We start from the raw sequence: 13,308 nt of genomic DNA, 5'->3' as shown, positions 1-13,308 counted from the left end.
GAGTGTCTAAGTTCAGATTTTAAAACCATGACTATATAATTTGATATTTTTAAATTTGCCTTTTTGTTTATTAGGCATAATCCTCACATATGTACTTTTTATGTCTATCCATGTTTTTATAATCTTTAACTGCAAATCATCTACCCATACTCTGTGTTGACTATTATTTACCTTGAATTCAAAAATACTCAATAAAATTATTCTCTCCTAGAAAATTTTTGTAGCTCTACTAAAATCAGACAAATGCTTCTCAGATTTTCCTCATTACACAGAGTAGCAGATGCTTTACATATACATATATATTTTTATATATGCCTTCAACATGCTAAATTATTTTGCTAGTCTTTTTCACTTGAAATCTTCAGGAAAACAGATCACCTAATTCGTAGTTATTTTACACCTTTGAAACTGATCAGCTTCTCCTGTGCTTTATATAGAAGGCAAGAGAGGTTTCAGAGCTCTGCCCACTGGCCCTGGCGGTGGTTATAGCTCACTCTTTGTGAAGCCCTTCTGTGAGCTCTTAGAAGGTCTCTAATTGCTGCACCTCACTCTCGTTTGATTCCCTGGTCCCAGTTGGTGCATCTCTATTCCAGGTGACTTCTCTAGCATCTTCCTCGGTCTCTGGGCATCCTGGGCTATACCAACAGCGTATTTCTGCTGAGGTCTCCTCATATCTCCAGGTTGCTGTTTTGGCAGGATGCGTGACTACCCCATGATAGCAAAACCAAATCTCTCCTACTTGGCTACTTCTGACCCATGAGAAGTACTTACACATCACTTGCCTAGCAAACTCTAGGAGTGCAGGCCGGTCTCAAAGGCAGTAAGAGTGGTAATAAGTCAGTCCTCAAATATCAGTCCATGGTCCATTTTAACTTTCCCAGACAAGAGCCAAATGCAGTCCTCTGTGTCTCACAACTTCAGGAAAGTACATTGCAAAGTGCTTTCCCCTTAAAGCATCTGCCTTACTGAGTTTAGGATTAGAAGATAGTGCTCCCCACACTTCCCCAGGGGGCGTGTAGAGGTGCACACTCACAGCCTGGCAACAGCTCTCTCCAGAGACGCTCTTCAGCCTTCATCTCACTCCTTTCCTCCTTTCAAGTGCCTCAGTTGAAGCGTTTTAGTATCTTTTTAGTACCCCACCCCCCAAACGTTTAGTTCTTTACCATCACATTGCCGTTAGTTAAATATAAGCTTGACCAGATTCACTATTGATCATAGGTTTTATATGTTTCTTTCATCTTTCACATTCATTTTTGGTTTGGGTGGCTGACTTTCCATATCAGAGACGGAGTTAACACAGGGAAATGGATTCTTGATTGGACTAGGAAGGATTGGAGGAGCTAGCTCTCCAGGAGAGCTGGCTCCCAGGACCAGCCCAGGAACTCACCAGCCAGAAAGAACTGCTACCTCTCCCATGATCAGAAGAGTGAGAAAGCATGAAGCTGCTCCACTAACCCAACTCCCTGTCAGTCCCCAGAGAGCTGAGTTTGCACACTGGAACCCTGGCATAGACAACCTCTAGGTCTCCATGACGTCGCTTGCCCAAAGAAAACAGGCATCACTGCACTGACCCTCCCTCACTTGTAAATTCCAAATCACATGCACATGTATCTGTTTAGTAGAATCTAATTATTAACCAGAACCATAGCTGTAAAAGAATCTACAAACAAAAAAGAGTTTTTAGCTTTCTAAGCTCTGCAGTATATGCTAAAAGGTGGAATGGGTATCGCCTGCCATATCACGATATGCACCAGATTTCTACAGATATTTTCTGTAGAAACCTTAGGGGTATACTCTTGATTTTAAAGGCCTGAAAACGTTTTTGCCTTTCTTTGGCTTATCTTCTAAGTCCTGATAATAGTACTGATTATAATTCTCCTCAGAATGCTTGAAACAAGACTTCATCATCTTATTCTACCATCCAGTGTTTTGGATTCGAAATGAGAGGCCGTGTGATTAACTTTTCCTTTACAAAAAATTAAATGATATTTATAGTTGGAATTCCAGGACAAATATGTATGCGTCCTTTTTTGTAAAGTAATACTTCCTGATGTATAATGAATCCTTTCATTTTGAAGTCAATGGCTTTTACTGAGAAATATTCTCTCACGTCTCTTATTGAGAATATAAATGATTTGAGTGCTCCTTTTTTCCCCTGTATTAACTCCTTGTCAGTGAAGCCCTTGTCCTCTGACTTCCTGGCTCGTTCCCTTCATTTCAGCGGCTGACTGTCTTCATGTATCCAGTGGGTTTTAGTTGCTTAGTGTTACTTACACAGGTGTAACAGTGCAGTCGTGAAGAGCCAGACTACTAGGGCTTAGTCTGGATCTAGGATAATTATTGTACCTTCCTCAGAGGATGGGTGTGTGGATTACATGAGTTAATATCTATAAAGTGCTTAAAATAGTGCCCGAAGTAGAACAAGAATCGTCATCACTACCCCCTCTACCATGTGGGATGGAGGAAGTTGCTTTAGATCTTGTACGGGCCTAACTGCAGTGTTGGGCCGCCTCTGTTCTGGTCTCAGTGGATGGTGGATCCGACAGCTGAAGTTGCTGATGTCCTTGAGCAACATTTGGGACTGGAAGCTCTTGCAAGTTTTTAAGAGATTTGACGTTTCTACTACATAAGTTGGAATACTTTCTTTTTTCTAGTGGTAAATGTTGGCAGGGGCTGTGCCTCGTGCCGCGGGTCAGGCACCTCATCTGAGGTACTGCGAGTGAGAGTCAGAGACATGTGAGTCGGCATAGCCCTAGAATCCCCAGGTTTTTATTTTAGAAAAAATTTCAAGCGTATGTTATGTCTGACTGAATGCAAAGTATCTACTAATTTGACATCTGATTGCTTTCCCTCTTTGAAAAAATTCAGTTTTATGGTAAATGCTTTTTACAGTAGCATTTTTCAGTTCATAGTGAAAATAGTATCAAAAAATTTTTGAGCAAAGCTGTCATGTTTGATTTATTTATGCAGTGTTGAAAATTAGACTATGAACTACATAATGTGTAATATAAAATAGATCCAAGTGGTGCAGATGGACATGACAGACACATTTTCAATCTTATAAGTTTAATGATATACTGCAAATTTTGGCATTTGAAAATGGCTAGTAAATAATGAAAAGTAGTTGTATGGTGTAGATTTCCTTTGATTATGCTGTATAAACAACTTATTTTAAAGTCTAGAAAATGTTTCATATTTTAATTATCATTACAATATATGAAAGATCTGACTTTTGTGATAATTTTAGTATACAGGAATAAAGATAAGCTATAATCTGCGCTTTCTGAGTGACTAGGTGATATCAAATTTAGTGAGTTATTTTTGTACGATCTTAATTTGTATTAAGTTAAAATTGGATAATTTTGAAAATTGTAGTATATTGCAGCGTATCTTTTTTTTTTGGCGGTACGCGGGCCTCTCACTGTTGTGGCCTCTCCCGCTGCGGAGCACAGGCTCCGGACGCGCAGGCTCAGCGGCCATGGCTCACGGGCCCAGCCGCTCCACAGCATGTGGGATCCTCCCGGACCGGGGCACGAACCCGTGTCCCCTGCATCGGCAGACGGACTCTCAACCACTGCGCCACCAGGGAAGCCCTGCAGCATATTTTAATTGACTATAGAAACAGCAGATATGACATATACACAAATGATATTATACTTATGTCTATTGCAAAATGAATTTTTTCTGTTATTTGTACCATCATAATTGTATGTCTTTTCTTAAATTGATTATATTTACATGTTTTTTCTGCTTCTAGGCATGAAGAAACTGACTCTCAACCAGACCTAGGAGAAGTCATTGTTGTGCTAAACAGCTTCAAAAGCAAAATACTGGAAGTACAAGTGTGTGAGGCCAAAGCTCTTTACAGGCTTTGTTCTTAGTATTAAGAATTCTTTTTGTGTCCTTAATTAATTAATTTTTATTTTACTACTGATTTCACAGTTTTAGTACCTAAAATCTCATATTGGAACTCTGGCAGTGAAAGGAAGAAGAGGATTAAATCATGAAGGGAAAGCAGAGAGCTTGAAGATAGAAGAGAAGAAACGATTTTTTTTTTTTAAGTTATGATGTGTCTACTGTATCTACTATATTTGTAACCAAATTATGTTATAAATTAGGCTTCAGAGATGAGATGCGGAATACAGGTTGAAAAGTTACCCCTTTCAACAGGAAAAAAAAAAAGTGATGTTTCAAAAACCAGAAAAGTTTTTAATGATGGCAGGTTTAGTTCTTTTGGACAAACACCTACTTAAAATCAGTAAAAATGCTGGGCGAAATGTTTCTAAAAAATTTTAAAAGCACTGAGGAGCTGACAATAATGATAATAAGGAAATACAAAACCAAAATTAAAGGGAAAATGAGAGCCTAGTGAAGTAAGCAAGCACCGAAGCTGCTCTTATCCCAGGAAAGCTGTTGTTGCCCTGAAACATTTGTTCATCCTGGTACACTTGAACTATCATTTTGATTTAATTTGCGAGGTGATGGGGACAGAAATTAAAACCCTAGACCCACATAAAGTGGGTAATCTATTAGAAGACCCTCTCTGCAATAAGCTGGCTATAGCTTCGGGGTAAGGATGAACCATAGTAAAGTATACCACGCAGTCTTTTAGCTCAAATTGGTATCACCTAAGAAATCAAAGGAACCCTGAGCCTTGAATTTGCACTAAAATGGCTCCAGATTAATAAGGTTTTACAGGCATCTGACAGAAACATCCAGATATCTCTGGAATAAGACTACTATATCCAAATAAACAAAGAAAACCAACAGAAACGGCAGATGACAGAGAGCAGATGCAAAAACACTCCATATGTTAGAATTATTGACACAGACACTGAAACAACTATGCCTAAAGTGTTTAAAGAAATAAAAGATAGGCTTGAAAACAATTGCAGGGAATAAAAAACTATAAAAAGTGCATATCTGATATTTTTTTAAAGTAAAACTTCTAAAACTGAACAATACAATGACCAAAGAATTCAGTGGGTGGCTTTAACAAGGCCTCAGGAGAGAACTAGTGAGTTGGAAGATAGACCAAAAGACATATCCCAAATGCAACTGACCTTATAAAAGAGGAAACTACAGCAGAGAGTATATAAAAGGCATAGAGAATAGAGTGAGAAATCTAAGATACCAGGATTGCATTTAAACATGGCTCTGCCACTCACTAGCTGTGTGACCTTGGACAGATTACTTAACCTCTTTCTATCTCATTTTCCTTATCCATAATAGGAGTTAATGATGAAACCCTCCTTATAGGTCTACTATAAGGATAAGATAATTTAGCTTTATGAAGTACTTTATGAGTGTTTAAAAATAAAATCCATTTAAATGGAGTTCCAGAAGGTGAGGAAAGACAGAATGAGGTACAGGTACTATTTGAAGCAATAATAGCTGAGAATTTTCATGAGTGATGAAAGGTACTAATTTGCATATTCAGGAAGTCGAGTGATTCCCAAGCAAGATAATGAAAAGGAAATCTACACCTAGACTCTTGTTAATAAAACTGCAGAAAACAAAAGACAAAGAGAAATCTTGAGAGTAACCAGAAGAAAAAAGGAAAATTACCTTCAAAGAACTATAGTTAGCCTGACAGTTGGTTTCTCAGCAGTAATAATGGAAGCCAGAAGATAACGAATGATATCTAAAAACACTGACAGAAAAAAGGAATGTCAACCTCGTATAATTCACCCTGAAAAGTATTTTTCAAGAAAAAAAACGTAAGGTATTTTCAGACAAATAAAAAACTGGATTTGCCACCAGCATGCTCACACTAAAGGAAATTCTAAATGGTATACTTCAGGCAGAAAAAGAATTATCTCAGATGGAAGATCTGAGTTTGAAAAAAGAATGAAGAGAAAGGAAAATGGCAACTCTGCGGATGAATCTGTGAACAGTGAATATAAAAAACAACAGTTATGGGCTTCCCTGGTGGCGCAGTGGTTGGGAGTCCGCCTGCCGATGCAGGGGACATGGGTTCGTGTCCCGGTCCGGGAGGATCCCACGTGCCGCGGCAGCGGCTGGGCCCGTGAGCCATGGCCGCTGAGCCTGCGCGTCCGGAGCCTGTGCTCCGCAACGGGAGAGGCCACAGCAGTGAGAGGCCCGCGTATCGCAAAAAAAAAAAAAAAAAAAAAAAAAAAAAAACAACAGTTATGTCTTAGGATCTTAAAAATCAATTAAAAAATAACAATAGCATTTAAGGCATTATATAAATAAGGGTGTGTATAATAACATATAAGGTTCTTATATTGACCAGGACAAGGATTATGATTACTTTTAGACTTAAGGGCAAATCTGAACGCTTTACATTTCTAAGATAACCACTAAAAGAATAGAAACAAGGCATAATGTCATAGTGAAGAGGAAAATGGAATGAAGCAAATTAATATAAATGGACTAAGAAACAAGAAATAAAGCAGAATACATGCGCCATTGAAGAAGCACAAAATAGTAAGTAAGAATTTAACCCAATTACATTAAATGTAAATGGACTACATGGTCCAGTCCAAAGACTAAGATTGTCAGACAGGATTTTTTTTTAAATCCCATTCTGTGTTTGCAAGAAGGAACATCTAATATATAACAATACAGTTTCAGGGTAAAGATGAAAATAAAAGTGTGGCAAAAGTATACTAGGCCAATACTAACCTAAACAAAGCTTGTATGGCTATACTAATATCAGAGATATTAAAACAACATTATTAAAGGTAAAGAAGGTTACTCTATATGTGTATATAAGGCAGAAATAGAATTACCAAGAGAAACTGGCAATTCTCTATAATACTGGGATGTTTTTAACATACGTCTCTCAGTACTTGATATAACAGGCAGACCAAAAACTCATTAGAGATGGAGATTTGAGCAGTGTGATTATAAATCTTGACCTAATAGATGTATATAGAACACAATAGCCAATAACACCAAATGAACAATCTTTCAGACACAGACATTAATAAAAATTAGCTTTACGTTTAGTTGAAAAGCAAGTTTCAACAGATTTCAGAAGAATGAACTCATACAGAGTATGTTCCCCATCTACAGTGCAGTAGAAATTAATATGCAGAGGTAACTAGAAAACACCCATTTTGCCAGAATCTCTGTGATCTAATAATGGTAGGCTACCAGAACTCAAGCCTTACATACCGCAGAGATTCTAAACCACCAAATCATCAAAATTGACCTTGCATCCCACATCATAACCTGTTTCTTATCACCTCTGCTCTTTTTCCTGTGATCAGTTGTACATGTTTATACTCATCTTTTTTTTTTTTTTTTTTTTTTTTTTTTTTTATACTCATCTTTGATACTGTTTTTCCTCTACTGGCTTTGGCTTCCTTTCTCAGGAAGAGAAACTTATACTGTGTCCTTCCAGATGAAAAACCCCACAAACTCAGACCAGCTGCTTAAGTTACTAAATCATCCCCAGCCTTTTAGGACCAGCATTCCAGCTAGTTTTATCCTAGCCCTACAAACAGGAGAGAAAAATATTACTTCTGCTGGGAGACTGGGGATGTCTTATCTTTGAGGAATTTTGATCATGGAAAAATTATTTTCTTTTTCTTGAGCTGGTTTTTTTTTCACTCTCTGTATTGGCTCTAATTTTACCTGTTGGTCCCTGGTATAGAGGAGGTCTGACTCTTTCACCAAAGCCACCAAATCTTTGAGGGTGATAATCATGCCTTACCTGAAGCAAATGTTCTACAGCCTGACCTTGCCTAGGTGCTTCGGTTGTTTTTTAGTAACAGTTTTATCTGCTCACCTTCCATCTCTCAAAATTATACAAAAGGACAGGAAAAAGGGAGGAGAAAAGATAAGCAAGATAAAGGTTCAGCCCATGAACTCCAGTAGCCACTAATAGGAATTCCAGGAAGGAAGAACAGAAAACGGAGGAAGGAAAGTATGCCACAGATAGAGAAATATAAACGCATCCATGTCAAGGGGTCCACAAATGAGTGAAAAATGGCCCACACGAGATCCTAAAAACTACCAAGGAGAAGAGGCAGGTCACTGCAATAGAACGACACACTAGCATCAGATGTTTCATTTTCAAGACAACAAAACAAAGATTTCAGTGTTTTGAGGAAAATTACTATGAATCTAGGATTCTTCGGGCAAATATTCTCTGAAGGGTGAAGATTTAGAAAAATTATCTTTCACACCCCTTCTTGAAGGTGTTTGCCAGCACGATGAAGATGAAGCAGAAGAAAGAGGAAAATAGGTATTGTAAGAAATGGTGAAATCAGTGTGAAAACCAATGCAAAGAAAGCTCGAAAGACGCAGTTAATTGTTAAGCCCCAAGAAAAATGTCTTCAAGAGGACAGGAATTCCAGACAGTTAAGTAACAAGAATAATAAACTGGAAAATATTAGGTATATGGTAAAGAAGTATATCTCACCACAAGAAAAAATAAATACAATAAAATTCCAAGAAAAATACACTTCTGTATTGGTGAAATGTGAGAAAACAGAATCCATGGGAAGCAGGAGGAGGGTCCTAGGAGGGCGTGGTGGTCACATCATCATAACTGTGGAGGAAACGTAACTGTAGTAGCCTTTCAGCTCTTCAGTGCGTTGTATTTACAGTGTGACAATAAGCACTTTTCACTGATTTTCAAGTTGCAGAATAAACATGGCGTAGTGCAAAAGATACAGTTAGGTTTACCAAGCTAAATGTAAATATCCATACTTACAATGCTAAAGTAAAGTTTTAGCTAATGTAAGTTGGGAGGCAGAGGGAAAAGGTAGAGATATTAGTGTCCTTATAACAGGCCATGCAAGAGAAACTTGAATTTGTTGGAATAAAAAAATACAGATTTAAGCATTATTTAAAGTTACAAAAGTACTCAGTAGAAGAACTAATGACATAGTATTATCAAAACCTCCAGACAGAGGAGAAGGGAAGGGTGATATAAGGAAGCTGTTCATCTTTTGTTACAAAGAATGAATAATGCCTAAACTCTATGAATCAGATATACAGTAGATAACATCCACGGTTGACAATTCAGTAAATACAAGTATAAACACGTTATTTAGCTGTATGGAGGCAGCCACTAAAAACAAGAGGCTGGACTGATAGTTGAAATCAGATTGTGTCTATAATATACTAAGATCTTTCTTGGCTTCACTTACTACAACTATCTTAGATTTACAAGGGTCACCTTGTCTATATATTTCTAACCATGCAGCATAATATTTGAATCTACAAAATTCTAAAGTTTTTCTTTATCATGCTATCTAGGTACAAAAAAAGCCAGACAGAATTCAGGAAGATATCCTTTCTGATAAAGATGAAAAAACAGGACTGTGGGATTCCATTAAAAGGTGATTACTAATGAATATTTTAACTATAGACCCATCAGGAGTCTAGTTTGTGGAAGCCCTGCAGATGGTAAATATTTAAGTCAAGCACAGGTCTTCTCTAGAAAGGATAAGACAAATACATAAATGTTACTGACGTAAGACAGGAAACTGGAGCTATAAGACAACTGAACATAAAGGGCTGTTCAAACCAGGGAAGGGAAGGTCTATATCCAGTTAGGAGGAACCTCAGAAAAGACTCTGGAGGAGTGTGTGGCTAAGATACGTTCTAAAGGATGGACAGGAGACAGAGTGAAGGAACCTGGTTACGTGAAGTCAAAAAGATTGCGTGTGTTTCTCAGGGAACAGGAAGTAGCCCAGGTTAGCTGGGATGTTGAATATAAGGGGGAATCTTTAAGTTAGGTTGGGACCTATATTAGTTAATCAAAAAAGGAATATTTTGGCTCACATATCTAAAGAGTCCAGGAGTAGAACTGACTTTGGGCATTCAGGTGATGTAGTCCAGAAACTCTTTCTCCAACGCCTAGTTCTATTATCTGTGCTTCCTTCATTTTCAGACAAACTTTTACAAGAAAGAGCTTGCCATCTATCTCCCGTGGGAAGAAATTGCCTCTTTCCAGATAGTTACCAGCACAAGTTCCAAGTCTGACTCATTGGCCCAGCTGTTGCCTTGTATACCAGACTGAACTGATCCCTGTGACTTACTGACTAAGCTTGGGTCGTGTGGCTACCTCTAGAGCCAGCAAGAAGGCCCATCCTGCCTAAACCTCATAGAATGAAATTAGAGGAGGAATAGCTACTCACCCCCCACCTGCCCACAATACCAAGTTACCGTGGCTAGAAATGTAAAGGGCGTTAGGTGGGCAAACACAGACGTGGGCTGCTGTAGATCCACACTGTAGACAACTCTGAAAGTCCATTTTAGAGATGTGAATTTAATTTGAATTATGATAGAGAACTATTGATCATTTTTATCAAAGATAAGAAATAGAAACTTCAGGCCAAATAGCTTCGGCAACCTAAGCGGAAACACTCCCGTCATTTTGGATTTTGCCCAGTTTAGGCCTCTTTTTCTATAGCTGACTCCTTGTTTGATAGGAAGAATCGTGTTACTGTCCCAGTATGTGCATTGAACTGGTTACTGACCAAGAAAGGCTCGAACTCACTACTTTGAGAGGACTTCAGAGCAGGTTCGTTTGACGGGATAATGTAACAGGATCTGGGCATTTTAGAGTATCTGTTCATGAGCTTCCATTAAAACCAAAGGTAGAGACAAGAAGGAGTAAAGATAACTGTTAGACAATGGCTTAGCCACTTACTACACAGCGAGGATACCAAAACAAAATGCTGCTTTGTTAGAGAGAGAGAAGGTAAGTTTGGGGGATGGTAACTCCTCCAGATGCATAAGTGTATGTTTCAGTATTTTCACTTTTTTATCTTAGTTTTAATCCTAACTTCAAGTGATGTTTTTTTTTCCTTCCTGAATCAACTGTGTATTTTTCTTATTTGGGGGATTACAATGAGAAAACATTGCAAGAATACATCTGCTATAACAATTCTTATTTGGCAAAATATATTCCATGTCAATTGTGAATTGTTTCGTTTTCTAAAATCAGTCATTTAAAATATCTGTGCGTATAAAAATGAGATTTCTAATTAAATAAAAATTTTCAATAGGAAAAAGAAGAAACGATACACTATGAATACCCCAAATAACATTCAGTCACTTTTATATATGAGGTGGGGCATATCAAAGGCTGGTCTGGGTCCAGAAAGGGGTGACAGTGACAGCTGGGCCCAGATGAAGCTGTGGCGATGTAAAACCACATCGTGAACGGACGTGGCTCCCCAGTGCTGTCTTACCCCTCCTGGAGACAAGCCCAAGGCACAGAGGTCCCCGCAGCCTGTGGGGAGGCTGTCCCTGGCCAGAGGAGCTCTAAGCTGCGGGCGCCTCTTATAGCATCTTGTCCTGGGAAGGCACAGCCACAGCACTCAGGGGCCTCCCCTGTTAGCACAGACGGAAGCTCTGGTGTGCCACTGTTAACACTTGCACGTTCTGTTTCTTCGTTCACGATTGGCCTTCCTAAAGCCTCAGTATGTTGCATATGGCCGTAGAATGCCACAGTTCATCCTCTGCTCTTAAAACAACTTTTGTAACTCACAAAGATTCAAAGGTATTATCTCATTAACCTAGAGAAAATAGAATTGCATTCTATGTTGTCCAATTTTAAAAAATCATAAAACTTCAAGTTACACTGTCACATGTTTAAATAATTCATAATTTTTAGGATAAGTACTTGTTTACAGTGTAATAACCATTCAGTTTGAAAAGCCTTCCTATTTTTCTTACCAAATTTAATATTTTATTTAGGTCTGTAAAGTTTGCAGATGTGTATTAAGAAAATGACAGTCACTTCTTTTTCATTCAAAGTTTCACAAGGAGCCTGCATAAAAAAGAAGACAATAAGGAAACAGACGTTCTAAACATTTTTTCAGTTGCTTCTGGCCATTTATATGAACGCTTTTTAAGGTAGGTATATTTTTTTATTTGATGTTTTGAAAAGTAATACATTTACATGGTCCAGAAAGAATTTTTAAAGTTTAAAAAAATAAAAGAAATTACAGTGGATAAAGAAAAATCTCCCACCTCTGTTTCCTTGATACCCAGTTCCCTTTCCCACAGGAAACCAATGTTATTATTTTCATAGCCCGCCAAATATATGTATAGACAAGCCCAAATATGTATTTTTGCTTTTTTTAACTCCCTTTTCCCAAATAGTAACAAAGTACATAGTGCTTTTGTACCTTGCCTTTTTTATTTTTTTTTTACCTAAAATTATGAGGGAAGTATATTTTCTAAATACAGTGAAATTCCATGTGTTTGATTTGAAATATTGTTATTCTTTAAGGTTAGAAAATGGACATATTTTGTAGTAAGATGTGTGAGGGAAAAAAAAGAATATATAGTGAATTTTCCTTTCCTGGTGAAGAAATACCATGTTTTATAAAAAGGGGGAGGAGTCCGAGAGGAGGAGAGCAATGTTTATAAACCACAAAGGGCTACTTTTTAACTGCTTCTATAGAAGGGTCACAGAGAACGCCTCAAAAATGTTTGAATATGTGTTGATATTTTAAGATGTACTTTAGATACATCTGTATCTTCTCCAATCAGAGGTCTAGGATAGCAAAACAAGTGGCCTGTCCAGTGACTTTATCAAAACACGACATGTTGTTCAGCCCTTCAAGGTTTACACACCTGCTATTAGTGACACAGTAACAGAGCCAAGATTAGACGCTAGTTTAACTAAACAAGACTGTTTCAGACTAGCTTCTTTCTCTTGTCAGCTGGACCAAACAAAAAGCAATCAATTTAGTCTATACCAGGTGTATATATATATATATATATATATATATATATATATACACACATACTTACGTATATACAATATATGTGTATATATACATATATTCTTATACGTTACATACTTGCTGAGCAGCCATAATATTTGAAGATACGTCACTATTTCTCCATAATTCATAGTGAAAGCTACCAACTAATATCTTTAAATATTTAAAAGCCTTAAGAGAAGTAGGATGAACCCCTATTAATGTTAATTTATTGAGTTTATTGTTGTTTTATGCAGAATTATGATGCTTTCTGTTTTACGGAACACCAAAACACCAGTGAAGTTCTGGTTTCTTAAAAATTATCTCTCACCAACATTTAAAGTAAGTACATTAATTTTTTTAATAGAGTAGTTAATATTTCAGAAGTAAATTCTTGATATCATTGTAAGTTCACATAACATTTCTCTTTTCAGAATGAGTCTCTTGAAATGTATATTTACTCAAATTACTATATGTAATCAATTTAAAACCTTGATAATCAGTATTTTTTAATCTAGTTTAAGAAAAATTCTATGCAGCTTTTATTTAAAGAAGTGATTAAAAACACAGCAGGAGATGGTTTATGTTTAAGTAAACTCAAAAT

At 37.3% G+C, this 13,308-nt stretch overlaps 1 protein-coding gene across 1 annotated transcript in view; it reads left to right on the top strand.

Moving 5' to 3' along the window:
* Positions 1 to 13,308, top strand: part of UGGT2 (UDP-glucose glycoprotein glucosyltransferase 2) — a 172,584-nt gene that overhangs the window by 137,302 nt on the left and 21,974 nt on the right. Inside the window, exons 30-33 of the mRNA XM_032611137.1 lie at positions 3,758 to 3,842; positions 9,238 to 9,320; positions 11,749 to 11,847; positions 12,962 to 13,046. Coding sequence (XP_032467028.1) covers positions 3,758 to 3,842; positions 9,238 to 9,320; positions 11,749 to 11,847; positions 12,962 to 13,046 — 352 coding nt within the window. The remainder of the gene's footprint in view (positions 1 to 3,757; positions 3,843 to 9,237; positions 9,321 to 11,748; positions 11,848 to 12,961; positions 13,047 to 13,308) is intronic.

Source organism: Phocoena sinus, chromosome 18 (assembly GCF_008692025.1).
Source record: "Phocoena sinus isolate mPhoSin1 chromosome 18, mPhoSin1.pri, whole genome shotgun sequence".
Lineage (NCBI taxonomy): Eukaryota > Metazoa > Chordata > Mammalia > Artiodactyla > Phocoenidae > Phocoena > Phocoena sinus.
The sequence above is the reverse complement of the archived record's forward strand: the minus strand, read 5'-3'. Positions and strand labels throughout refer to the sequence as shown.